Source organism: Leptosomus discolor, chromosome 5, assembly GCF_034619465.1.
Source record: "Leptosomus discolor isolate bLepDis1 chromosome 5, bLepDis1.hap2, whole genome shotgun sequence".
Classification (NCBI taxonomy): domain Eukaryota; kingdom Metazoa; phylum Chordata; class Aves; order Leptosomiformes; family Leptosomidae; genus Leptosomus; species Leptosomus discolor.
The window spans coordinates 75,038,403-75,066,135 of record NC_141395.1 but is presented as its reverse complement, the minus strand read 5'-3'; the positions used below and the strand labels follow the sequence as shown (position 1 = coordinate 75,066,135).

General features: G+C 41.9%; 1 protein-coding gene across 1 annotated transcript in view; it reads right to left on the bottom strand.

Annotated features, from left to right (window-relative positions):
• COL22A1 (collagen type XXII alpha 1 chain) overlaps positions 1 to 27,733 on the bottom strand; it is a 210,153-nt gene that overhangs the window by 144,336 nt on the left and 38,084 nt on the right. Inside the window, exons 3-4 of the mRNA XM_086466066.1 lie at positions 17,751 to 17,825; positions 623 to 734 (exon numbers count right to left, since the gene is read on the bottom strand). Of these exons, the coding sequence (XP_086322192.1) occupies positions 623 to 734; positions 17,751 to 17,825 (187 nt within the window). The remainder of the gene's footprint in view (positions 1 to 622; positions 735 to 17,750; positions 17,826 to 27,733) is intronic.

Sequence of the window (27,733 nt, the reverse complement as noted above, 5' to 3'; positions counted from 1 at the left end):
CGACTTTTTCAGCTGAAGTTCAAACCAGCACAGAGAAATTTACTGCACAAATGTTAATGATGACAATTCGATCTATGGTTCGTGGTTACTCAGTGAAATTATGCACTCAGTCTTTTCAAGGCTAATGCTAGCAGGACTCAAGTGACAATCCTAAGAGAAACCTTCCTAATAAACTATGGCACAACTGGCAGCCTTAGGTCATAAAACGCTCCAAGGACTGAATCCATGTTGATACAGAATTAAAAGTTGCTCATTCTTTTATGAGGCCAAAACCTGTATTAGCTAACTGATAACAACTACTAGGAACTGGTCTCTTGTGACTAGCTAATATATATCTCAGTGGGAATGCTACTAAATATTCCTTTTAGAAGGTATTTATTAATCCTTAAGTTCTTTTGTTGTGAGTTTCTTGATACTGTTCCTCATAACTATTGAGATGGAGCCTGTAGTTGGTGCGGAGGCTCCCGACCAGGTTGTATCAATTCTGTGCCAGCAGAACTGAAAGAGCTGCTCAAAGCAGCAACACATGTACTAGATAACTACTACTAGGTTAACGCAGAGGAATCAAATGATGTAAAGCAGAGGCTCAGATAAAAATAAAGTGAAAAAACAGGGTACTCACTCAGTTTTCTGAACAACAGGGAAGCTTCCAAGTCGTACATAAGCACTCTGAATTCCATTTTCTTTCATTCCAAAAATCTGTTTCACGCTGAACGAATCCATCAGGTCAAACCCTGTCCGTAACAGAAGTGTGAATAAAAAACATTGATCAGGCAGTCATGAAGACATGTCTTCAACTATACTTAGGAAGTTATTTTAGCCCACAAACACAGCACTTCAGGGATTAACCTCGTTGTTGTTGGGAACAGCCAGAAAAAAATTCTGACATGGTCTATTCTGCTCAGTCCGAAATCTCAAAACCAAACATAAATTGAAACTGTAATAAGTCCTGGAAAAATTAGAACAGAATTTTCCAGAAATCAATAGTTACTGTTTGTATTGCCGCAACATACTGAAAATACTGTACAACTCATTAATCCTTATGTAGAAAAATGCAAAGGTGCAGACTGAAACCCTCATAGAATCATAGAACCACAGCATCATGGAATGTTTGGGTTGGAAGGGACCTTTAAAGATTATCTAGTCCAAACCCCCTGCCATGAGCAGGGACATCTTTCACTAGATCAGATTGCTCAAAGCCCCACGCAATCTGGCCTTGAACACTTCCAATGATAGGGCATCCACAGCTTCAGTGGGAAACCTGTTCCAGTGCCTCATCATCGTCATTGTAATTTTTTTTTCCTCATCTCCAATTTAAATCTACTCTCCTTCAGTTTAAAACCATTGCCCCTTGTCCTGTCACTATAGGCCTTGGCAAAAAGTCTCTCCCCATCTTTCTTATAGGTCCCCTTTAAGATCTGAAAGGCTGCAATAAGGTCTTCCCAGAGCCTTCTCTTTCCAGGCTGAACACTCCCAACCCTCTCAGCCTTTCTTCAAAGGAGAGGTGTTCCAGCCTTCTGATCATTTGTGTGGCCCTCCTCTGGATACACTCTAATAGGTCCATGTCTTTATTGAAAACCACTAGTCCAAGACACTTGACTACATACTCTTTTCTTATCATTTTAATATGACTTAGTCTTAGTCCAATCAACTCATCATTATCATGAGCTATTAGTCTTGACTGCAGACATTTCTGTAAAGCTTCTAACTTTGTTCTGACAGGGTGTATTAGTTCAATCATAAATGACACATGTGAGTCTACGCAGCTCCACCATCAACATGGTCCCAGCCACAACAAACCGATGCTTTTGTGACACGAATGGCTGGGTGCTAAACCCTGCCAGGGACAATGGGGGTACAATTGTGCCATGCTGCTGAATCCATCCAGTTCCTAGAGGTGTAGTACTGTGTGGATGCAACCATGCTGTGTTTAGCTCCAAACTGGCTTCACAGGATGCACATCCAAACTAATAGCCGCTCCCAGAACCAAACACACTGTAGAGTTAAAGAGGCAGGTTGTGAGTGACTGAGCAAAGAACCTACGTTTTTCCTTTATTTTGGGTTACTCCAATCTCTTCTCCCCCTCACTTATGCACAATTACACATATTCACTTCTGTGTATATAATTCCAGCGCACAAACCTGGTGATGTTAGAACACCTTATTTTTATAATTTGACTTTAAACTATGGAAGTGCTTTTAACTTTGCTCTGTTAGTGAGCTCCTAAAACTTTTCTAAAGTAGATAAACATTTTGATGTGGTGAACTTAGACCCTAAGATTCTTGGGTTCCTTTGTTGCCCTCATGAACCTTTCAGGTTGAAAGCCACTGCAGAGCTTGAAAACGGCTGCAACAGGAAAATACACCCACCTAATGATATTGTTATTCAAATTTATATGAATAAATAGGTGCAAAAATCCTGTATGGGCCAGTCCCAAGGCAAATCAGGATGTGACAGCAGACAGCAAATAAAACATTAAGCTTCCAACATGGAGCTTTTTCTGAAGAAACAGCTTCTTCTGAGGAAATATAATCTTAATTGTTTGCAAAGACAGAAATGGCTGCTTGGTGCCAAGTTGAGGCCTTCTGTATTACAGTAAATTTCCTGGCTGTCAACAGCTTTTCCCTCCTGTCCACTCTATTTTCAGCTATTACTGGACATTCAGGAGGGCAAACAAGGCAGTTAAGATGCTCCAGGGCCTCATGGCTCCATCTCATAATCACCTCTGCAACAACTCCAGTGATTCACCCTTCTGACATACTGTAATCAGCCACGATTGCAGCTGTAAATTGTAGCAAATAGACCCTACCAGACCATGAGAGCTCCCTCCTGGCTATCACATAAAAAGCCAGTATGACTTGTCCATATAAGCCCTCCCATAGCTCATTTCACCATGCATTACATATCAGTCATCTACACCAACCACAGGGATGTGAGGAAGACAGTTGAGTGTTACTGCTAAGAGACCCCATTGACTGGGAAGGAAAATTGTTAACCATTCACAGGAGCTGAGCTGTGGATGGTGAAGGCTGAAATGCTGCCCAAGTGATGTCGCAATGTCAAGTCACCAGAGTCCTCAAGCTGTGGAGTGTTTGTCATCTCATGGAGCTTGTAAAGCTCCATTGCTCAAAATAGGCAAGTGCAAGATACAGTGACAAGAACTTCTTGCTAAATTTCCCATCATTAGCTCAGACCCAAACTTGCTCTCATCATTTTCTGATAGCTCAAGCTAAAGTTCACATCATCAGCAACTGTGAAGGTGTGCGCACTAGTATGCTTTTCCAGTGGAAATAAGTTAAGAGTCACATTTAATCAACCTATTTTTTTCTGAGATTTCCTAACAACGTGCAGTTTAAAAAGCCTAAATAACACCATGAAACATAAGCAAGGTTATTAAAACCATTTTGCAAGCAGAACTTGCTGTAACGAAAATAAGTCATGGTCACAACTTTGACTATCTCATTTGCATTCAGGATTGGATAAAGCACACAGGTAAATCATAATGGGATTTTTCTTATTCAGGTCACGGATTGGCAAATTGCAAATTTCTTGATATATTTTCCATTAAAGAATGAATGAGGGTTGTTCTTTGAAAAATGCCACGTAGGTCCATGGGAAAGTTAAGCCCTAGATCTGTCAGAGTCCACACTCAAAACTAGCAAATGGTTTTGTTTTAATCACACTATTAATGTGTTCTGTGTCAAACTCAGATATTGCCTTCATTTTCCTTAGAGAGAGCTGTGAAACAAACTCCTTCATGTTCACAGAGCACTTCACATGTGCTTCCTCTGGCTAAATGTCAGCTCTCTAGACAGGGTGGTAAGAGACTCTCATTCAGTTAGGCACAGAGTCAAATACACGTGCTTCTAGGGGAAGATTCATCTCATGAAACAGGTGCCAAAAATGCATGTTTCCCTCCATTGACATAGACATTAGGATGCCCAGGTTGCATGCCAAACCTTACCTAGTAAAGGCCTATAGCTAGTGAGAAAACCTCCACTCTTAGATACTCCATTGCCAAGAAAAGCCTGTGGAGGTAATGGACACTTTGGTCGCTGAATGATTTCAACAGCATTACAGGAAATGTGGCATCGGGCCGTACACCAAACAATGAAGAACTCTGCTGAGGATGAGATGCATCTCACCTAATTTTAGCTGTCTGAAAAGGAGACATCCGAGGTATGCAGGTTGCCTCAGTTCCCTTGTGGGTCAGCAGAAAAAAACAGGAGTCTAAGAAGACAACTCATCACATCTGTCTCAGACCTATCTAAAGACAGGACGAATCACAGTTCAGCAGAAGGAAGCCCATGCAGACAGTAATTTTCAGACTGCTGAAGTGATATATTCTACTCATAAGGAATGTTATCCGTTTTGTGCAGCGAATGAAACAGAAGTAAAGAGGAAAAAAATGTTAACTAATCTCTCATAACTTACATTTATATTGTCTCATTCACCATCAGGATTAAATAAAGGTTACAGATTTAAAAATTCAGAGGGTAGGGAAGGTCTACAGAGGGATCTAGGTAGGCTGCACTGCTGGGCCAAGGTCAATTCCATGAGTTTCAATAAGACCAAGTGCCAGGTCCTGCACTTGGTCACAAGAACCCCATGCAGTGCTACAGGCTTGGGGAGGAGTGGTTGGAAAGATGCCCGGCAGAAAAGGACCTGAGGCAGTTGGTGGACAGCCAGCTGAACATGAGCCAGCAGTGTGCCCAGGTGGCCAAGAAGGCCAACAGCATCCTGGCCTGTATCAGGAATAGTGTTGTCAGCAGGAGTAGGGAGGTGATCATTCCCCTGTACTTGGCTATGAGGAGGCTACACCTTGAGTATTGTGTCAAGTTTTTGGTCCCTCTCTACAAGAAGGACATCGAGGTGCTAGAGAGGGTACAGAGGCGGGCTACCAAGCTAGTAAAGGATTTGCAGCGTGTCTCATATGAGGAGCTGCTGAGGGAACTGGGGTTGTTTAGTCTGGAGAAGAGAAGGCTGAGGGAAGACCTTATCGCTCTCTACAACTACCTGAAAAGAAGTTGTAGCGAGGCGGGTGTCGGTCTCTCCTCCCTAGTAACAAGCAATAGAACAAGGGGAAATGGCCTTAAGCCGTACCAGGGGAGGTTCAGGCTGGGTATTAGGAAGAATTTCTTAACTGAAAGGGTTGTCAGGCATTGGAAAAGTCTGCCCAGGGAGGTGGTGGAGAAACAAACCCAAAGTATTGTCATTTGAGCTGAGAAATTAGTCAAGGCAGATTGCACAGGTGGGACTGGAAAGAAGACATCTAGAGAAACTTCCAAATGAATTTGTGCTTTAAAGTAGCCTCTAAGATTATTTCAGCTGAAGGACAAGAAAATATATATAGTATTTCTTATTATGATGATGATTATTATTTTCTTTACTTCATGTGCCTGGAAGCCCTTTGGATTGAGTATATACTCTTGTTGACTTTAGGACTGGAACTGGGATTATGAGGGAGACAGCATGATGTCTTTAATTTAGTCTTGAACCACAATGTTAATGTAAAAACTAGGCAATGCTATAATCATTTCTCCAACACTTGAACAGGATTTTTCAGCTGGCAATGTCTGGCTGCTAACAGGGTAGTGGAAACAGCTCACTTAGATCTTTCCCTGAACATCTCGCTGGCCACTTAATCTGACACACAGCATTTCTGGGCTAGAGTGACAGCAGAAATATGGGCTGTCCATTGATTTTTCCACCACCAAGGAGGGACCACATGGTCAATGCCATAGGCAAAATGAGATCCTACACATAGCTTCCCAGTCCTCTCCGCAAGTGAAACAAAAAGAACATACCTGCCTAAATTACCAAGGACAAAGCTAGTGTTACCTATTGCACCACACTTAAGCACAGGATGAAAGGGTGGAACTTTCCTGTTCTCAATTGCTTTGATTTAAAAGGTGTGTTTTTGTGTACCAGGGCAGGTGTGTTTCCCAACTGGCTTATAAACTATTTAATCAGTAATGTCATAATATGGCAATTAATAAGATGAAAAATGCTCTTTGATCATAAGCGTCCTACTTCATTATAGCTACTAAGACAATATGGGGCCACTGAAATCCTCTAACATGATTACATCTCCTGAAAAGTAGCACACCCTTGTCCATTAACATTAAAATTAAAATAGTGACCTGAAAGGGAAGCTCAGATTCCTAACAGCATACTTGGCTTGCAAAGCAATTTCTTATGCACTGCTCTGCTGATCAAATCAGCCCAAAGTTTCTCTACTCATGGGTAATAACTACCTTGCAGGAACCAGCCCATTTTTCCAGAATCAGAAAACACACTCAGATCTGCCTGTTACAGGGAGAAGATGGCAAAACTTGGCAGTGGACAATTTCTATATCATCTAACTGTAATATGCAACAAGATTCTCTTTTACAGAAAAGATGTCCACGCTGCAACCAACCACACCCTAAAGCATGGCCAAAGGAATATCAAACAGCTCTGTACTTGTCCAGTGGTCCTACAATATTCATTTCAAGACAGTTATTTCAAGGCCAGACTAAAGGGGCCATGGTTGGTTGTCCTGAGTATGAGCTGGATTTCTCCCTGGCTCCATTAAGGATCTGATATGGACAGCATGGTAGCAGCTAGTGTGCATGTTAAGATTTTCCTGTTTGTCCTGTGTTCAGAGGCAAAAAAAAACCCAAATTAAAACAGCACCCAAACCCAGAAAACTAGAGCAACAAAGGGAAGTTTAAATAGCCAGAAAAAACAGCAATGTGCACATTTGGAAAGTCTTCTCAAAGTAGGACAGAGCCATTAACACCTTCTTTAGCCTGAAGAAACTTTCTGAGAAAAGTCTCCTGTTTTGTGTTCCCAAGATGCCCAAGATAACACTCACAGGGGGAACAACTGGGCTACTTTTAATTGTGACAGTTTCTGGTCAGACAACAGCATGGAGGGGAATGTAGAAAGCAGGTGAGAAAGGAATCAGGGAAGGCAATGGACACCAGAGCCTCAAGTGATGTGTCCAGAATATATTTGCTATGGAAGATTTCCAGCCCCAAGCACTAGTATAAAACAAAGCAGCTTTTGCAGGAAATGTTCCATACTCTGGCCTTGTTTAAACTCTCAGCTGAATTATCAGACCTGTCAATGTATTGATGGGAGTATCATCAGTAGCGAAGGTCAGGGAAGTTGTCATCAGCTACTGGTTCTCTGAGACTACTGAAAAGAGCAATCTGTATTGCCTGTGATAAAATAGCATATGCTACTTTTACTAGAGGGAGGTCAATAACAATAAACTTTATGGTAGACTAGAGCAGTGTGTAAATTCCTAGGAAGAACAGTATCACTCGGGAGCCTTTCAGCAAATACATGATCTTACCAATTTTCTTGCCTAATATTTCTACAGTCCTGAAAGTTAGGCTTTCATGGATTGCCTGTGCTTACAAGGAAGAACCTGTGTGCTTACTAGATCCTGAGCACCCCTTTTAATCACAGAATGTTAGGGGTTGGAAGGGACCTCGAAAGATCATCTAGTCCAACCCCCCTGCCAGAGTAGGACCACCTACAGTGGTCTGCAAGGCTATTATCACTATAAAAAGCCCTCATTTTTGTTATCTAAACTACTTTCTGTGCTAATGTATACACTTAAAATAACAGGAAAAAAATGTTGTTATACCATATTCTAAAGTTAAATGCATTAAATGCATTAAATGCTGGTGCATTTAGCCAGCTATGTCTGGCAATTAGTTACTTGAAGCCAGAGTGTAGATGAGGGTTATTTTTCTTCTACTGTCTTTAAACCTTTGGCATCCTTATCTTCCACAATGCTCTAGGCTGAAAACAGCTATGTCTGGACAGCCAAGATGTGTCTCAATTCAGGGCTGGGATAGAAGTAAAAGTGTCCAAATCCTGAAGGAGAGCCCTACTACTTTATTCAATAGGTGCTGCTCTTATTTTTACAGTAGTCATCATCTGCTACAGCATTTTTGCTGTTCCCAACATTCCTTCCTCCACAGGAAAGGAAATCCTGTCAAGAGCTGGCAGAATATCAGATTTTAGGGATGTTTTTAAGACCTCACTGAAGTCTCTGTCTCCAAGGCTCTTCTACCACAATTAAAATTATCCACATCCATATCAGTATATCGCTGCCCTAACCGTAGTTCCACTTGGCAACAAGAACTAGTATTTAGGAGGGGGTGAGGTGCACACTGATGCTATCATCCTTCAATGTCCTAGTCATTCTAGCATGCTGGCAGGAGGCAGTCAGAAAGCCCTTTTCCTCTTTCTTGATGACCAGCTGCTTGGGTTGGTGAGATGTCTATGATGATGACGCTGGAGTCAATGTCAAAGCAGCCAGACAGTATATCTTCACATTGTCCCAGAATCCCTGTGGGGCACAGAGGTGTCACTTGTTTGCTCATGGCAATCTAGACAACAGGTAAGGTCAGAGTCCTGCAGCGCAGATTCTGTTTAGACCTGTCTCATTGTGAATGATTGTAAAAAGGGGTTTGAAAGAAAGTCTTTTTTTGGACTAACTTTTTTAACTCTCTGTGGTTGTCAAAATAAGTGATTTCCAAAGATTTACAATGGATAAGAACTCTGTCTTCTTACACTGTTTTATTCCACTCTAGTTCACCTCTGCAGTGAAGATAGAAAAAGCAGCAGCTTATTTTTTGCATGGATAATTCACCCCACACCCAGCACTCCCAGCAGAACAGTTTGATTCAGCATCATCAGCCAGCAGTAGTTATCCAACTTATTCCCAAAGCATTAAGGACTGCAATTCTGGAGGACCAAACCAGGGAGATTTACTGGCTGCCTACAAGCCCTGCATGAAGTAGTGTGGTGAGTAAAGGGTTTGCACAAGTCATTAAAAAAAAATAATTTTCTATGTTTTACAAGCAGCTTGCAAGGGAATTTTGGCACTATAAAATTTTCCAAAGCCTGTGGATTAAAGGGCCTCAAGAGCATTTGAAAGAGGTTCTTACTATTAACCAATTGGCCTTTCTTTCCACAGATGTTACAGTTGGGATTTAAGCAGCACTTCATGTTATTCTGACTTCCTTCTCACCAGATCCACCACACTTTGGTGAGGAGAGCAGCTAAGAGCTTAAGCTAATAGTGGGGCTTTGGTGAAGTACATGGAACAGCTCTTACACCAGCATGAAGAAGGTATCTTCTAGCAAGCTTACTGCCTTCTAGGTGATACTCCATAAGGTAGCTTAGAGGACCCTTTAGATGGTCTCAGTTTTGTAACAATAATAAACCCGATTTACCCCCATTATATGATGCCATCACTCAGGTTGTTGGTGTACCGATCCTGGTTTGCTTCCTCTGCAATATGACACTTGGGAGACGCAATTTCTACTTTTTCTTGGTGCCTGCAAAGCAACACCACAAGAATCCCATGCAGATCACAAGAAAATCTTAATCTCAGGTTGAGCACCAATCCACATTTGGGATTATCAGAAGCAGGAACATTGCTTGAGGTATATCACATGCTTACACCTCAAAAAGAAGCGAGCATCAGAAGACAATGATGCAGGCGATGAGGTGGTCACCAGGTTGAACTATGGGCCACTCTGTTTCAGAAACTTCAGCCTAAAGCTTCAGTCAAAACCAGAAAGGATAGATACAGTGATTGGCACCCTTACACAGAATCACAGAACCACAGAATCGCAGAATGGTAGAGGTTGGAAGGGACCTCTGGAGATCATCCAGTCCAATCCCTCTGCTAAAGCAGATTCACCTAGAGCAGGTTGCACAGGACTGCATCCAGGCAGGTTCTGAATATCTCCAGAGTAGGAGACTCCATAATCTCTTTGGGCATCCAGTTCCAGTGCCCTGTCACCCTCAATGTAAAGAAGGTTTTCCTCATGTCCAGGTGGAACTTCTTGTGTTCAGGAAAGAGAACAATTCAGGAAAGACAAAAGAGATATAAAATCAGTAAGAAAATTAGTCCAAAGAGACAGTATAAGAGAAAGAGAGAGAGAGAGAGAGGTCAAAACCACAAATAAATGAATAGTTATAGCCCTCCCACCTGGTAGAAAGGGCTGTTGTAAAAACAGGAAATAAATACATGTCTGCAGCAGCCACCTTCGAGGCAGCACCTTTCAACACCTGATCTCATGTTAATAACACACCACTTTATTTGATGCATTGTTCTCTTTATCTACCTCAGTCCACTCTTACCTGTTTGCCTCTCAGTTTTTAGACAGTTGCAAGTGGCATATTGCACGACACTGAAAGCTGTTTTTGACACTGAACTCTTTGCCTCATTACTGAAGGCTTTTCTGTGTTGAAGTCATTCTCCATTTTCTCAGTGATGGACACTTGGCTTAGTGCCACGGGCCCTCTTTCAGCTCCTTTCCTGCTCCAGTGATTTACAAGATTAAACAGAAGTTCATTATTCCTTTGATGTCCTTGAATGCCAGATAGGCTTGCACCAGTTGAACTTACCAGAGCTATTTGTATTAGGTTCTGATTTTAATTAGTTCCTCTATTTTGAAGTTTGCTTTTGAGTTCCACGGGCTCTAAGGTGTTCTGTGTTCCTCTGGAAAGCCATAAAATGGCACAACTAACTGCAAACTCATCACTTGGGGTAGCAGTGGGGAGGAGGCAACTCTACACTTCTTTGAATAAAGGTTTTGTTGGTAGCATCTAAGAGGACTCCATGCATATAGCTAAGAAAAATGACAGGCTATAACTGCTTGTGAGAGCAGAGTGGCAAGACTGATGAGTTCAATGTAACTAGCAACAACTCTTACTGCTTGCTCATACAAGAGGCTAGTATTATTTTTAGGGTAAGAAACGGCATTTGAGGAAAAACACCATACTAAGACATAACCTGCTAGATCCTTCTTGTAATGCTACCATCTGGGCTATAGGAAAATCCCATCAAGATGTTATTCATGAAAATAAAAATATTCCCATTAATTTTAGGTGCTACAAGCAAGGCCTAGTATGAAAGCAGGTAGGGACTGCTCTCTAAGAGACTGTGGTTGTTGCTTTATGCCAGATCATCAGCACAAAACAGATTAGACCTACAGGTACACCAAAATCTGAGCACAGCTGTCATCAGGGACTGTTCACATCAGACAGACTGATTCAACTCCAAGTGTTACGAGCAGCTTATTGAAATTGTATATGCACCTTCTTCCCATCGTGTGTGCACAATGACCAAAAAGCTTGCACTGATGAAGAATATATGGGATGGTTTCTCCAGGCCCCTCTTGTGCAGCAATCTCTTTCTGAAGTAGACCAAGAAATATCTGGAAGTACCTCATAGTTAGCTGACCCTTTAGTCTTTTTATAGCCAAAGGATTGGTTGTGTCTTGGGCTACAAATAGTCAAAAATTGAATTTATTTGCTTTTCATCAACATCAAGTGCACTGGAATAAGAAAAAATCCTGACTTGTTTAATCTCTGGGACAAAGCAAACACTACTAGTTTAAAAAAAAAAAAAAAAGACTTTAAGGGTAGTCTTTATTTTTATTTTTTTAATATGCGGGTAGATCTGAATACTTCATGTGCACATTCCTGTGCATGGTTAACCCTTGTTAAGCTTTTTTATGTGAATGCCAAAGTTAGAATTTGTCACTGTCAGGATTTAAACCAGGGAAAGTCTTTCACAAGGACTGCTCAGCTGTTACACGTTTTCCTCCTGTAGTAGCAGACTCTAAAGTGATTTCAGAATTTTTCTCTGTATTTCATGCTGTCATTGAGCAGCTCAGCCAGGCTACCTTCTCCGACATAGACCCAATGCCTAGTGCTGATCAGCTCATTCCCAGTGACAGAAGTCCACTGAGATCCATGACGTTGGGTAATAGCTACATCTCTGACCATATCGGGAAAAAGATCCATCAAAAACATGGTTTTTTTATTCAAAGAACTCAAGCCAGCTCTGCTGGTGACAGTATGGTTATATGTACTTTGCAGGATGCTTGAGTGTTTCCAGGCTCCAAATCCAGATGCACACTTTGGTGGCACCCTACTCCATGTTGAGGTGACTATACATTTTCACTTCCCAATCCTTTAGTTTTTGTAGGAGGGAAATTCTTTGGCATAAGCCCAAAAGAAACCACCACAGGTCCCCACGCTGGATAACTGGGGGATCTGGACACTGGGCATGCCACAGCGCACATCTAATGCACAGGTTAGAGCTAGCCCATAGGACTGCAATGGCTACGCCTAAAAGTCACAGGTGACTTACTGGTAATCATTTGTCTGCTTGACCTAGTTTTCTTGGAGCTACTGGGTATTAAAATGTCCTTGAACATGGCTGAATAATTTGGCAACCTCTGAAAAACTTCAAAGATCTTTTAAGTGCAATGATCTAGGCTACAGTGTTGAGATTAGCTCTTCTACAGTACATAGACTCCTAGAAAGCAAAGCTTAAAGGAACTTGCTAAGGTCATCTGTACTGAAGGTATTGCATCTACCAGCCCAGAGGACAAACCCACCCCACAGAAAAAGGCCAGACATTTTCTGCAGCTCACAGGAGACTGCAGGGACTCTTGTGACTATGGGTACAGATCACCTATTATTTTCCCTATTTACTTCACATGGAGATACAGCAGCTATAGCCAGATGTATGTATCTCAGGAATCTGCTTTAAAATTCAGCTATCCAGAACCTTAGAGAGTGAAGAACATTAGCACTCAGGGCACTGCTAATTACTCTTTATAAAATTTTATATGAGGGACTTCCTAGGGCAAGTTTGGGCGAAGGAGGAAATAAGAAGCCGTGAGCCCTATACCCATTGTTGCCTGATGGGTCATTGAAAAACATGACAGCAAAGTGACTGTGCCACAGCACAGCAAAGCTTCATCCTTCTGCCCCGTCTCCCATAAACGTCGTAGCTGCATCCAGTCCTGCCTATGTGGGTATAACACCAGGATGGAGAGGAGAGTGGCTGGTGTTCGCATGAATAGACAGCTTCACCGTCACTGTGTATGTGCAGTCTTTGCTGGTGACCACCATGTCTGTGCATCTACTGTCTGAAGACAGTGATCTGTTACAAACCTCTGCAGCTATTCATGGATTTACCACTTGCCTCTCAGGGACTTCCCGAGGAGACTACAACAGGGTCAATATGGACTGCCAAGTGCAAAGGGAGGGCAAAACACCTGTCACTCAAGCACCACAAAAACACTTTTGTCCCCCAGAGGATATTGGTCTAATGTGCTCATTCCGCAGGTTCAACAGCCTAGACGCTCCAATTTCCTCCTACTACCACGTGTTCTAGTGGGCAAATATAAATAGTCCCAAGGATATTGTAATTAGCTAGTGAGTCACCGGCATCTCTGGAATGAGAACCCTGTGCTGCAAACTGCAGGGCACTGGAGACATGCTGACAGTCAAACACAGCCGCTGCAGTCTATAACTGTAGGGTACTAGTTTTACAACCAGTGCCTCCATCGTAAAATGCCCAAACATCCTTTATAGAGCTACAGAAAAACACAGAGGTCATAAATATGCTGGCATTTCGCTCATTTGCACATGGAGGTTTCTGAGATGGGGAAGAGAGTTAGAGGCTGAGGTCAATCTGTGGTACAATCCATAATAAAATTTCTGCTGTTCTTCATACATACAGCCTGTGTGACTACTTATGAGTTTGAGTCAGGGCTTCTATGTTCCCTCCTCGTCCCATTAACACCACCCAGTGTGGGATGTATAATGTGATGTAGTGGTTGGAAGTATCCCTCCCCAGGGTTAATTTTTCTTAGCACTTCACGGAAATCATTACAGGTCTTTCTTTACTTCTGTGGCAGATTCCCTCTGCAAACAGCAGTCAGCATTTGTTAAGGGGTGTTATCTCCTCTGGTGGATAGTGTGGAGGGCTAGAGCTCAGCCCATTTTTAATTCTAGGGATCGTTCAGATTTCTGCAACCAAATCCCATGCCCTGCAGATCTAGATTAAAATACAAATAATTCAAATGTGAAGTTTTAGGATCTCAAGGCGTATAATTAATTTTCAATAACTTTCATGTGTTGTTTTGATGCCACATAATGGTTCATAAAAATGAACAAGGGGCACATCTTCAGCTGCAAGGTATCATTGTGTTTTCCTGGCTTGTTATGAGTAATAGTAGGCCACGAGCCTTTGTTAAATGCTGATTTAACCAAAAAGACAATTCAGTAATATAAGAGTAGTATTAAGTATTAGTATAAGAAGTATTAAGTATTACAAATGGGGTTTTATTTTGAATACTTCAGGGCAGATGAGTTGAATCGTCTTTTGTCTTCATTTCTCTACTGGACAAAAAAAAACCCCATAGCTCCCACAAGGATGCTGTAAGAACTTTGTTTAAAGTATCATTCAGCATTGCTTTAATATATCAGACTTTCTGGAAAATAAACAGTGTTTATCCCTGTATTCTAACCAGATTTCTCACTTTCTTTCAGTATTTCCTGTGTGATTTCTACTGCATGCAGCAAAATTTATATTCTGAATTCACGTGTTATAAACTGTTAAACAGATGCCGCTTCACTCCACTGCCAAAATTTGTATCAGTAGTAAAGCTGCCTATATATTCTAACCTCATGTTATCCTGTTTCACTGTGGCAGCCCTTACTGAATGCTACAGCTAGTGATTTTTTACCCAAATGCTATGATACCAGAGGGTCATAGAGTACAGTCCTCTGCTATGAGAGCACTCAAGGCTATCGATCGCTGTTTATTTGTCTCCATTACTACTCCTTCACTGCTTGTTCCAGTACTTCATATCTCTGACAGTTTGAAACCTTATTCTAATGTCTTGAATGTATCTCCTAAACAGTTGATACCCATTTCTTATTATATTCTTTGTCCTTTAGCTTGAGTGATTCCCCTATCTCCCTCACACTATTCCCCTGATCTATTCGCAGAAAGCAATAGTATCTCCCCTCTCCACCTGCACACTGGAAGATTAACCAAAGCCAATTTTTTAATCTCCTGTTTGAAAATAGTCTCTCTGGCTCCTGAACACACTAACAGCTCCTTGAGGCTGAGTCCATCTTTCCTCAGCTAAGGCAGTCGGAGCATACTTTTCTAGATAAGCTGTAACCAAAGCCCTGTCCACTCATGAATTCTTCCCTATCTCTACACAACATACTTTACCTTGACCAATAATGACATTTGCCTTTTTCCCCAGCTGTATAGCACTGTGACTTACAAACATCTGCTGACAAAGACACCATCAGTTTCCAGAGTATGAGTTTATAGCACAAAGTCCTGTTATCGATCCATGTGTATCATAACAGGACTTTTAAACTAATAGACCCAAGTCAGCAGGGAAAATTCCCAGGTTTTTGAGACCAGTCCCTCCTTCAAGGATAATCTGATCCAAATCTATATAATGGAAACTCATAGAGAAGATTAGACCTAAAACTGGACCCTGAGGATGTCCACCATTGTCTGCCTTCTGGCTTGTTATTCCCTTTCCTAGAAACTTAATCTTCATCACCCTGCTAGCCAGTTTCTGATTCACCTTACAAGGTTTATTAATCTCTATCCTTTTTCACTTCAGCAGTGACTTTCAATACAGTACTCCAACAAATGCTTGCTGAAGTCCAGATAGATGAGATTTACCTAGTTCTCTTTGTCTAAAGAGAAAAAAACACTTGTCTTTTAAAAAGAAAATATCAGTTTCGTCTGTTGGCTCTCTTCCAGCTCATAATGTGTGTTTTGATGCAGTTATTCATTTGATTATGCATGGAGCTATCCTCTCTACCCTCATCCCTCCTCTCAGCCTCTGACTTAAAAACCCATGCATCTTCCACCTCTCAGTCACACTATTGGTTCCCTTCATATCCCAAAATTTGTCCTTTTATAGTTCATTTTATGGTTTAGCTTCTATTTTTACTGCTACTAATGCAGAGTGACTCAATTCACATTCACTTAACTGCAGACACCAACTTAAAGGCAGCAGGTCATGCTATAACTTGCATGCAGGTAGGGTGCACAAGAAAGGGCTGGCATGGCTGATGTTCTGTGTGAAACAACTGCCTGGGCCATCTGCTGGCGCATTTCACCCAATAAAAATATAAGAAAAAAAAATCTTCCCTGTCCTCAAAATGAAAATTATTGCAACTTCTACTCTATGGGGCTGCACTTTACATCCATCTAGAAAAAGCTTGTGCAAGATGTAGCTATAAATTTCTGTTTAGGAAGCTGCTGGGCAAGGATCAATTTTGGTTGCAATTAAGCTTCCAAGTGGAACACAAGACAAATCTTTGAATGTATGAGGACCCGGGTAGCAGAGGAACAGCCTCCCCCTCACTGCTGTCACTGCTGAATCCACAGAAATCCCAGAGCTGAACTGCTCTCACAAGTGTGAGGGAGCAGGAGGCAGGCTGCTCCTCAAAACTGAAGTGCAGACCTGTTTGGGGCAGAATACAAAAGCTTTTCAGCAACAGATAACAGCACAACACACCATTTTGGAAGAGGAAACACAACACACTTAAGCCAACAGAAATTTTCCAGTTGCTTCAGCTGGGAGAAGGTAATGATTTCAGTTGGAAATCAGACCCAGGGGCCCAAAGTCTTTAGAAAATGCTAGAATATGTAAGGAGTACATAAGGAGTGGAACAACATTTTGGTCCTGTACTGATCCATCTCCAGCAGCACCGACCCTTAGCAGACCCAGAATATGCCTTCAATTTTTTCCAGAGAAGAGACATTCATTTTCCTAATCACCAGGAACAGGAAGAGAAAAAAATTGTTGTTGTCTCACCACACAGGAGCAATCAGGAGCCTTCTACAAATATTTGCTGAATAACTCTACTCTTTACACAGCCCAGCGACAGAAGGACTGTCAGAACAGGTTAATGCAAGACCTAGCAATAGACAGCAGTTCAAAATGGGGGTTTGGGGGTTATGAGTTTGGGTCTAACAACTAGAAAAGATGTTACCACCCAGTATTATCACAGGCTTAGATGTAATCAGACTGCAGCCAAAATAAGCCACCTACAGACAGCACAGTTGGAACTGATATTTTGTACAGGAAGTGAAAATCCCCCAATGAAAAAACTCTGAGCAAGTAGTAGAGCTGTCAAACCTTGACCATTTCTACTTATAATCAAGTTGCAGAAGAGCCTCCAGCCTCCCACTGCAGTGACTTATGTTCTAGAGTCAGTCACAGATATTCCCAGTACATCCTTGATGGACAGATGTTCTCTGCCAACAGCTCAAACAGTCTTGGAGGGCTAGAAAAGAGGTGCAGCCCAAGCACATATCTGACAGATTAACTCCTTCAGCTGGCTGGAAAGATATATCAGAACTCGCAGAAAAGCAGAGATATCACCAGACTGGCTTTCCTCTTGATCTTTCACCAGTGTTTCAGAAAAGATGGTTCTTCTTGGGACTTTTTATCTTTTCTTTTTTTTTTTTTTTCCTTATATACACATATATAAGCATTTCTTCCGAGGTAATTACCATTGTGCTTGGACGTCCCACACAACCACCGATCAAATAAACGGACATTAAAACTCACCAAACGTGGAGTAAAAAAAAAGACATCTCCAAGACTTACTGCATTCCTCTATCTACTACACTAAGCTCCACCGTTTTTTCAATTTGCTGTCATATCAAAAGGAAGCTCATGATTAATTTACTGTTGGCTGTCAACAGATAACTCTTTTCCAGCCTCACAATTTCTAATATACTTCTCCACCATTGAATATGTGTTGGATTAAGAAAACGCCAACTAGGAAAGGTATAATGAATCAGAGCATCACACTAGAAATGTACAGTTATACTATTTCAATTCCCAGATGTACAGCAGAAAAGTATGTCTCTGTACCTGGAATCTCATCAGTCCCCCCATTGGTGTGTTTGAATCGATCTCCTTCCACGTGGACATTTGGACACAGGACATCTGAAAAACAAAAGAGCCAGTAGAAAATTAACACAAGTAAACACATCATTTTGGCTGATCTCCTGGGCTTTGTCCAACACTTGCACATGGTCCCACAGCAATAATCCTGTTCCCAGTGTCTGCATGTGCTAAATATCCTTCCTCTATCCTATTCCCTATCCCCCATGCTGGGAAAGAGACCCAATACACTATGTCTGGTTTTGAGCCACTTTTTCTGACTGACCAGCCAAGAAACCATACAAAAGAGATGACCCAAGCCTTTCCCTCAGCTGGGACATCACTTGGATATTTCTCTTTCACCGGTCTGTAAATCTGCATGAAAGTCACAAAAAATTAAAGAAATATAGAATATGATTCCACTTTCAGATTGGTTGAAAGGGAAGTTCTGAAGGCCCAGCTGACATTGGGGTGCTGCCCGAAGTTTTCAGAAAGAACAGCTCCTACTCAGAAAAACCTCAACCCTAAAGTGCTAAGACAGGAAAGGGAATCTAGAGCACAGAACAGTGAAGTGACTTTAGTCACACCAAGGTCTTGTCACAGGCCAGTGTCAGACAAAAAGTGAAACCTGCACTCTAATCTTTATGTGTTACACATGATTCCCCTGTTAACACTTCTCCATGACTAGTTATGTCTGCTCCTTGAGATGGTTTAAGCAGAAAGTAGAGTTAAATATGACTAAAACTTTGAAGAATATTCACCTCCACGCACAGGTTTTGAAAAACTCATGAAAATACCCAGCCTTTGTCAGCCATTTCTCATGTTCCCAATTAGTGTCAACACAATAACAGGTAAATGCTTTTCTGCAGTGAACTGTATACCTATCCACCTCTTTCCTGTCATATCTTTGAAGTAACATTTATTTATGCTTTGTTTTTCCAGATCAATAGGTAATTGCACACTTGTAAACAACGGGGACAGGTAGTTCAAGGAATCAGTTTAATGAGAATATAAACATGAACCTCTGACTTTTCGCCACTTACACAGCCCCACATTTATGTCCCTTCTCTGATTTAAAGAACAACCAAGTGACAGCCAAGTCCCATTCCTGCATTTGCCCAGTTGCACACATGACGATACACATATCCTCTGCAGCTGAAATACTCATCTTGATGCATATGGTATTTAGCATCATCTCCACCTGGTGTTTAGTTCGTTATTCCTTCAGTATCATTAATGTTGTGCTTGTAAAGGAGCAGCAAGGGCCAACTGCTCCCTAAGTCATGGGGAGCCAGGAGCTGAAGGTAACTCAAGTCCAAGCAATGCCCTCACCAGTGGGCCACAATGTCACAGAGCTCTCTGAAAACTTTTTACAGCACGTCTATTTTGAATCATTTGTGAAGATAGATCAAGTCATAAGATAAAAAATACTTTTCTGAGGACCTCGTCTGCAGGCCCTATATCTCTCCTCCAGCTTCCAGACTCTCAGTAAAAATTCCAATAATCCACAATGTTTGGTTAAACCTAGCAATGAAATCAGATATTTTTCCTGCTTTATTGTGCTAATGAATTTACAGGCCAGATTATCAGCTGCAGATGAGGCACTCAGTGGAAAGAAAGGGGACTGTAAAAGCCATTGCCAGAAGCCCCAACAGCCAACACAGCAATCAAAAGCAGTCAAACACATTCAGCCACCCCTTTGCTGCAGCAGTAGGGGAGGACAAAGACTGATTACTCATGCAAGTGTGTGTTATCCAAGGCATTTCAGATTTTCTTTGGACTGTCTTTAGGGTTTCTGCTTCTATAGACAAAATTCAGAGCAGTCACTTTTTTTTTACCACACTAAGAGCCAATACTGATTGATGCACAGGGTAACTTGTTGTAGATTTTAGCCAGTGGTCTCTTTTGCTTCCTGACCACTGTTGTTTTAAAAGCCAAGATACTTCACTCAAACACGATTACGTCCTAACATTAGATATGTGATACCATAAGGTAATTTCCTCTCCATCAGAGGTCTGCACATCTTCCCAACACAATAGGCAAATTCTCCTCTGCCAGGTGAACTTTAAAAGTTGAATATTTTTTAAACCATTAAGACTTGCAAAAGCCAAAGTTAAGCCATCTCTATTCCTGTTCAAAACTAAGCTGTACTGACAAAAGATTTGCTTAGAAGTGTCAGAAGCCCTGTGCAGCTGTTATATTGATCCTTTAAATTTTGGCTTTGCTAACAACAAATGCTCTTTTAGTTACAGGCATTGAGTCAGTAAACAGCACTTCTGAGCCTCAGCCTCAGAACTGGAAGATGTATTCCTAGGCAGTAAAATAAGGAATATAAGAAATCAAAATGAGCAAAATTTTCCCAAATAGAGTAAAAAAAAATTGAAGGCATGAATAAAATCACAAGGATGTCATTCACCTCTACTGCCCAGGATTACTGAGAGATACACAGGGAAGAATAAAAAATCTCAGACACAGCAGTGTACCTCTTCATGCAATAGGGAGGTAGTGTGTGAATTAGAGAGATATAAATTATCACTCCAGTCTTTAATGACATCACACACCCTCCACCAGGTCCATTTAGAAAGAACCCTGGCTTCCTAGCAGGGCAGTATGAGCCAGCAAAATCTTTCTGGTTTTAGCTCCTATTTTGGAATCAGGACTATACAGCAAACTCATGCGCTTGGCCTTAGTGCAGAACTGTCTTGCCACAAAAAATAAAATGCCAATGTTACTAATATTATTCTCTTCATCCAGCTCTGTCCTTTAACTCTCTTATTGCCTCTTAAAGAACTGTTGCCTCACTTTGGCCTTCATTTTAGAAATGTCCTGTACTCCTTTTGGCTTCTCCCTTCCTGTCTGCACCTAAGGCACAAACATAAAGAGTCCACAAGGGAAAGAAAATTATTGCAATGCTCATTTTCCAGCTACAGAATAATTCATAGAGACACAAAAGAGGTTAGTGCTTCACCATCCAAGTTAGCAGCACAGCTACTCATGTCCAAAGGAGCAAGTGTGCCAGACTGCTAGTGGTCTCAACTAGCAATCAGGTCTCATTGCTACATCCAGGGGCGCATTGATAGGGAAGGCAAGACGAAAGCTTTTCCTCCCCTGTGGAGCCTTTCTGTGAGATCCCTGATACAAGAGAACATTTTAACATCAAAGAAGAGTGTTTATGCCTATTCTTTCCGCTACTTCCAGGCCAAATTTTGAGCAAACCCTCACAGTCCTGGGAGGATTTACCACTATAAGCATCCATCACAAATGGCAGACTGAGTAATAAAATCTGAGTTGCAGCTACATCTCTACCGATGTGTAAACATTTGCAGTTTTGCAAAAGAGAAGATATAATTGACAGAACTGAACTTTCAGCCACTGGTGCTTATCATGTCCTCTCTGGCCATGTCATTCAAATATATATGAGCTTGCAGTCGCTTTTAAATATGTATTGTTTAAAACAAATTCCTTGTCCTCAACTTTATGTAATATTCTGTCAATCCTTTGCTTTCTTCATAAATATTATCAGCAAAGATTTTGCATTTATGTCCATGTGGCTCAGGGAAATTTTTAATAGCACCAGAACTGCTATATGTGCATTTCACAGTTGCACTAGAAATGGTGACTTTCCACTGACACCTGCTACATAAGATCAGTCAGATTTCAATCCACTGTAGTGTTACTTTTTAATGCAAATGCCATTCAATATGCAATAACAATGCCTAAGAACAAATGCATTATATCTAGGTAGTTACCATATCAACCAAATTCTAACTCTCCACAGAAAGAAATTAGTTTTGTTAAAGATGACCTCTTACTCATAAAATTATAATCCTTGAATATGGATACATAATAATTCCCATTGTGTAACAGTTTATTCACTGGCTTCTATGTCAATTATTATTTTTTTGTGAGTAAGATCAGGCAAACTAGTCTATAGGTACACATATGAATAATTTTTCATTTTTTAATAGCAATATATTATCATCATTTAAAAGTCATATAGTTAGTGTCATACTAGGAAGAAACTGTATGTAATTTCGCAGATGACACCAAGCTGAGTGGTGTGGTCAACACGCCTGAGGGACAGGGTGCCATCCAAGGGACACGGACAAGCTCAAGAAGTGGGCCCATGTGAACTTCATGAGGTCCTGCACCTGGGTTTGGGCAATCCCCGGTATCAATCCAGACTGAGGCATGAAGGGATTGAGAGAGCAGCCCTGCCAAGAAGGATTTGGGGGTACTGGTGGATGAAGAGCTGGACATGAGCCAGCAATGTGCGCATGCAGTCCAGAAAGCCAACCATATCCTGGGCTGCATCAAAAGAATTGTGATCAGAAGGTTGAGGGAGGTGATTCTCTTATTCTACTCCACTCTCACAAGACTCCACCTGGAGTATTGCATCCAGCTCTGGAGTCCTCAGCACAGGAAAGGAGGAAAGATGTGGACCTGTTGGAGTAGGTCCAGAGGAGGGCCACAAAAATGATCAGAGGGATGGAACACCTCTGCTGCAAAGAAAGGCTGAAAGACTTGGGGTTGCTGGAGAAGAGAAGGCTCCAGGGACACCTTATTGCGGCCTTTCCACACTTAAAGGGTGCTTACTAGAAAGACGGATGTGGTGGTTCGTTGTCTGGTGGAGTTTTGGTAGCAGGGGAGGGGGCTACAGAGGTGGCTCCTGTAAGAGGCTTCAAGAAGCTCCCCTGGCTCCAATTTCGGACTCATCTCTGGGCAAGGCCAGACCAATCAGCACCTCTGCGAATAACTATTTAAGAGTGAAAGAGCCTGTCAATTGTGTTCTTTGTTTTGTTTGTCTGTCTGTGTTTGTGAGAGGGTGAGCGAAGGGGAATGGGAGAGAGACAACCCTTCAGACACCCAGGTCAGTGAGGAAGGAGAGGGGGAGCTGTGCCGGAGCAGAGGTTCCCCTGCGGCCCATGGTGGGGTGGCGGCTGAGCCCCTGCAGCCCCTGGAGCCCAGCGGTGGCCCAGAGGTTGCCCTGCAGCCCGCGGAGGGCCCCGGGCCGGAGGAGCAGGGCCCGGGCCCGAAGCAGCCGTGGCTCCGAGGCAGCCCGCGCTGGAGCCGCCCGTCGGTGGGAGGGCGGCAGCCCCGGGAGGGACCCGCGCTGGGGGGTTCTGGGGAGCTGCGGCCCCGCGGGAAGGACTCACGTTGGGGCGGTGGGTGGAGGAATGTCTGCAGTGAGAGGGACCTCGCGGTGGGGCAGGGGAGGGCTGCGAGGGCCCCTCTCCCTGAGGGGGAAGGAGCAGCGGAGACACCTTGTGCCAGATGGACTGTGATCCCCATTCCCTGCCCCTGCGCTGCTGGGGGGGAAGAGGGAGCAGAGCTGAGCCCGGGAAGACCGGAGGGGTGGGGAGGAAGGTGTGTTGTATTTAAGACCTGGTTGTACTTCTCATTACATTTGATGGTGGTGGTTTTTCATTAAATGTATGTTGTTTTCCCCAATTTGAGTCTGTCTTTTGCCCTTGACCATAACTGGTGAGTGAGCCCTCCCTGTCCTTTGTCTCGACCCTCACGCCTTTTTGGTTGTATTTTCTCCTGCCCATCCCTCAGGGGACAGGGTAGGGGTGAGCGAGCAGCTGTGTGGGGTGGGCTCAAACCATGACAATGGAGACAAACTTTTTAGCAGGGCCTGTTGCAAAAGGAGAAGCAGTGATGGTTTTAAACTAAAAGAGAGGAGATTCAAACTAGATGTGAGGAAGACTTTTTTTACAATGAGGGTGGTGAAACACTGGAACATGTTGCCCAGAGAGGTGGTGGATGGCCCCTCCGTGGAAACGTTCAAGATCAGCTTAGAGAGGGCTCTGAGCAACCAGATCTAGTTGAAGATGGCCCTGCTTACTGCAGAGGGGGTTGGACTAGATGACCTTTAAAGGTCCCTTCCAACACAAACTATTCTGTGATTCTATGATTCCCAGGTATCTTTCTTCTTTTTTTCTATTGTTATGGTCCAGTAGTCCAAACTTGTTGAAGACGACCATATGGGTTTTTTAGGATGGTTGGCGAATTTCTTCTAGAGTCACTTACTTCCTACAACCAGAGGGTCCGTCCAGGTCTGTCACCAGAAACCTCACTTCCTTCCTCTAGAGACAGACTTCTCAGTAGATGACTTAATGCAAGTTAACTGTTTTATTCTTGTAGCTTTCTTTTTCACTCCTTTCTCACAGATCTGCAAATTGTTCAAAGCTGTTTGCATATCCCACATCAGTTAGAAAAGAGATAATCCAGTTCAGCCTCACACAATTCTTGGTTCTGACTCAAGGCAACAATGTTATACCTGCCCATCTCCCAGGGTGATCTTTAGAGATAACCATAGGCCCATAGAACTGACAGGAGATGAGCATGTCACACCCTGGATTCTGTTTTTCCACCCTGACCTCTGTCCTCCCTCACTCCAACCTACAAGATCCTCTGGGACAGAGGGGCATTTGATAATAAGTCTGCTGTGGGAGCTGCTTAAGTACAAATGAGTAACAACAGGAAATATTAGGAAAAATTATTGTAGTTGTAGTGTCCATTGAATCTCCAAAAGAAATGGATACTATGTATCTTTCAAAGAGGCATTCAGTCATTTCCAAGCATTGGGGACATTTGTTTACGGATAATGTATCCTGAATGTTTTCAAAAGATGCTCACACATTTAATAGTGACTGTGCTCCTGGTAGAGCATTACCGGTTTTGATGAAAGCACATAGTTAGGACAGGCATTCAGAAAGTTTAGCTTTTGCATAGAAAGACTACTCTCCCCAGATTTCCTTTACAGTCAAAAAAAAAAAAAAAAAAAAAAAAGAAAGAAAGAAATAACCTCTTCTGAGTGATGGTTTAGAGAAAAACATAGACAGAAACACTTAAAATTACCCCAAAGGGCTTAGTTTCTCCAGAAAGGATACATGCTCAGGAGGTGCCCTTAGTCCCAGTCAGACTGTGATTTTCCAATGCTTCATTTCAGAGGGAACACACCAAGAACTGATGTGATAACATTGGGCACTGAGAAACTCTTACCTAATCTGAGCTATCTCAGCATCTTCTCTACAGCTGTCTTAAACCAGTTTTAGGGTGGGATGCACCATGCTCTCCGCACTGAAAATTCACAAAATTTGAGTATCTCTTTTGCAATAGATGCTTTACTATAAAGAAGATAAAGTTAAGTGAGGCAATTCCCATCATAAATATGTTGAAGAACTTGAAGGATATGGGGCTTTCTGTCCTGCTTCATATGACTGTGAAATCCTCCTGTGAACCCTGCTCAGCACTGAACAAGTGGACTTGCATTGTGTGATCTTCTTGTTCAAGGAAGCACAGTGTAGTTTTCTGAAATTGATCTAACTGCAGATAACACTCTTTTCTGTAAGCAAATCATACTGAAATGTATTTGATGATAATGAGTCATTTAAGCCTCACTTTTACATATGATCCCTTAGAATATTCTCTATGAAAAAATCCCAAAGCTGTCAAATATTTTAAAATGAAAAGAGACAGTACATCTTACAGAGTATATGCACTGTAAGAGACATGTCAGAAGAGACATGTCAGCTCAGGAACTTTCACTAGTGTTAAATTAACATTATCAGCTCAGGAACTTTCACTAGTGTTAAATTAACATTAATAACATATTCTCATGAAGCTGTAATAATAGGGCTGCGAGTTTGGAAAAGAACAATGATGTGAATGATCTGATAGTTTAAGTCTCTTTCCCTCTGAGCATTTCCAAAGAAAGTTAAGGAAAAGGGACAGAAAAAAAAGGAAAAGCAAAAAAGAAAGAGAAAAGATCAGAAAGAAAATGATGGGGGCAGGAATGGGGGGGAGAGCGATGGCAGGCATGCAGGCAGAGAAAGAAAGAAAGAAAGAAAGAAAGAAAGAAAGAAAGAAAGAAAGAAAGAAAGAAAGAAAGAAAGAAAGAAAGAAAGAAAGAAAGAAAGAAAGAAAGAAAGAAAGAAAGAAAGAAAGAAAGAAAGAAAGAAAGAAAGAAAGAAAGAAAGAAAGAAAGAAAGAAAGAAAGAAAGAAAGAAAGAAAGAAAGAAAGAAAGAAAGAAAGAAAGAAAGAAAGAAAGAAAGAAAGAAAGAAAGAAAGAAAGAAAAAGAGAGAGAGAGGAGAGAGGAAAAGAGGAAAAGGAAAGACAAAGGCAGAGGCAAAGGGAAAAGGGCTAGTTTGACACACAAAGATTTATTTAGGGTCTATAAACATACAAACAGAAAAATGATTTTGCACTGTAGTGGGCTATTAAATCTGACAAACTCCCTTGAAAATGAAGTGAGACAGATTGAAACCATAAGGCACTTTTTCCTTTCTGACATTTCCTTTTTCCATCTCTGGACTGGCTTATATGAGGAGGACATGAGGTTCTCCCTCCACTGAGTGCCCAGATCCAGCCTGTGCATCCCTCTGCCTCAAGGCTGAGCCATAACTTGGCCAGAGCTGACAGGTAGGTAACACGGAGGACCTGCACAGCCTGCAGTGTTATGGGAGCACACACTGATGGACCACCATGGTGTTCCCCCTCACCCCAAATTTATGAATCTCCATCTCTATTTGTACCATAGGGAAAGCATAAATATTGGAAAAACTGCCTTATCCATGAGTCCAATCTGAGTAGCTGTCTCCTAAAATACCCTTTTAAGGCCATTCTCTCACTTGGAAAGTTTGGTTAAAGTCGTGGCATCGTATCTGTTATAATGATCCCCAGTCTGGAATGGTGTGATCCTGCTGCCCCTTAGGGGTTTCTGTTGAGAAATCTTCCCTGTAAAGTGCTAAACACAAACTCCAGTTGCAAGTGCTCCATCCTTTTGTCCTTAAGACTCTGCTGAAACTGGTTTCTTCATTTTCATTTTTATTCTTTCAAGAATAAGTAAGCCCTCAGCTGCCAAGGGCTCCTCCAGGGACTTGTGTATAATGAATGCTGAACACGTGTAGCTGTCAAGTTACACAAGAATAAAGTAGAGAGGTGAGAGTAGAAACACAAGAAGGTTAAAGCAAACATTATTTATTACCATGTTTCTTTTTTTTTTCCCCAGCTGACAATTTTAGGATTCCAGAATCTCAGCAGCACCCAGTGCATTGCCAGAGATTCAGCTGCTCTCTGCATCTCCATCATTATTCCATTCACATAAAAGAAAGCCTCCACTTTCTCTCAAACAGTGTGTTGAGTTATCTCATCCCTTTACAGCAATCTTTTAGCCCACCATAAATTCTATCCTATCAGATAAGGAAATAGTCTGGCAAAGGCAGGACACATGAAAAGCTGTCTCCTGAAACTTTAGACCAAACTTCAAAATATTTGCAAGGAATAACTGTTCTTCACCCACTGTACAAAGATGAGCTCTGAATTTTACGTGGTCTTCAGAGCTAAACAATAATAACCTTGCAAGAAAGAGAGACCGAGATTTGGGAGACTGGGGAAGGGGCAGGGGGTGGAGGGGCACCTGCATAGAGCAAGAATAATTTTTTCTGTAGTGAATGTTTCAATTTTTTTCTACGTTAAAACAAATTTTCCCTGCACTTAAAGGGGAAGGGCCTAGTGAGAAAATTTTTCGTAAAGTTAAGAAGATTTCATGAAAGTAGTTTCTCAAAGGAATTTTCTTAGACCCCATTAGCTCTGCTCTTCAATTACTTAGACGGTTCACTGTGCAGCAGCTCCTCCAACACACTTAACTCCCTGCAGTCAGTTGATGACGAAAGTGACTCCTATATATAGCACTACCTTTATTTGTTTTTTTTTTATCTTTTATAAAACATTGTATGTGGACCATCATGAAGCCTCAACATCTAAGGGCTTTTTTTCTGCCATTCTTATAAAAATGCTTCTTCTTTACTCCTCCATGCTCTGCCCATATTCACTAAATACTTTTTGCAAACGTTCATTGTCAGATATTCTTTCCCAGCAAACGAACTGATCCTTAAAGTGCCACACACCCTTCGAAACAAATTCAGAAGGAAAAATCCTGGCATATTTTTCAGCTACAGTGGT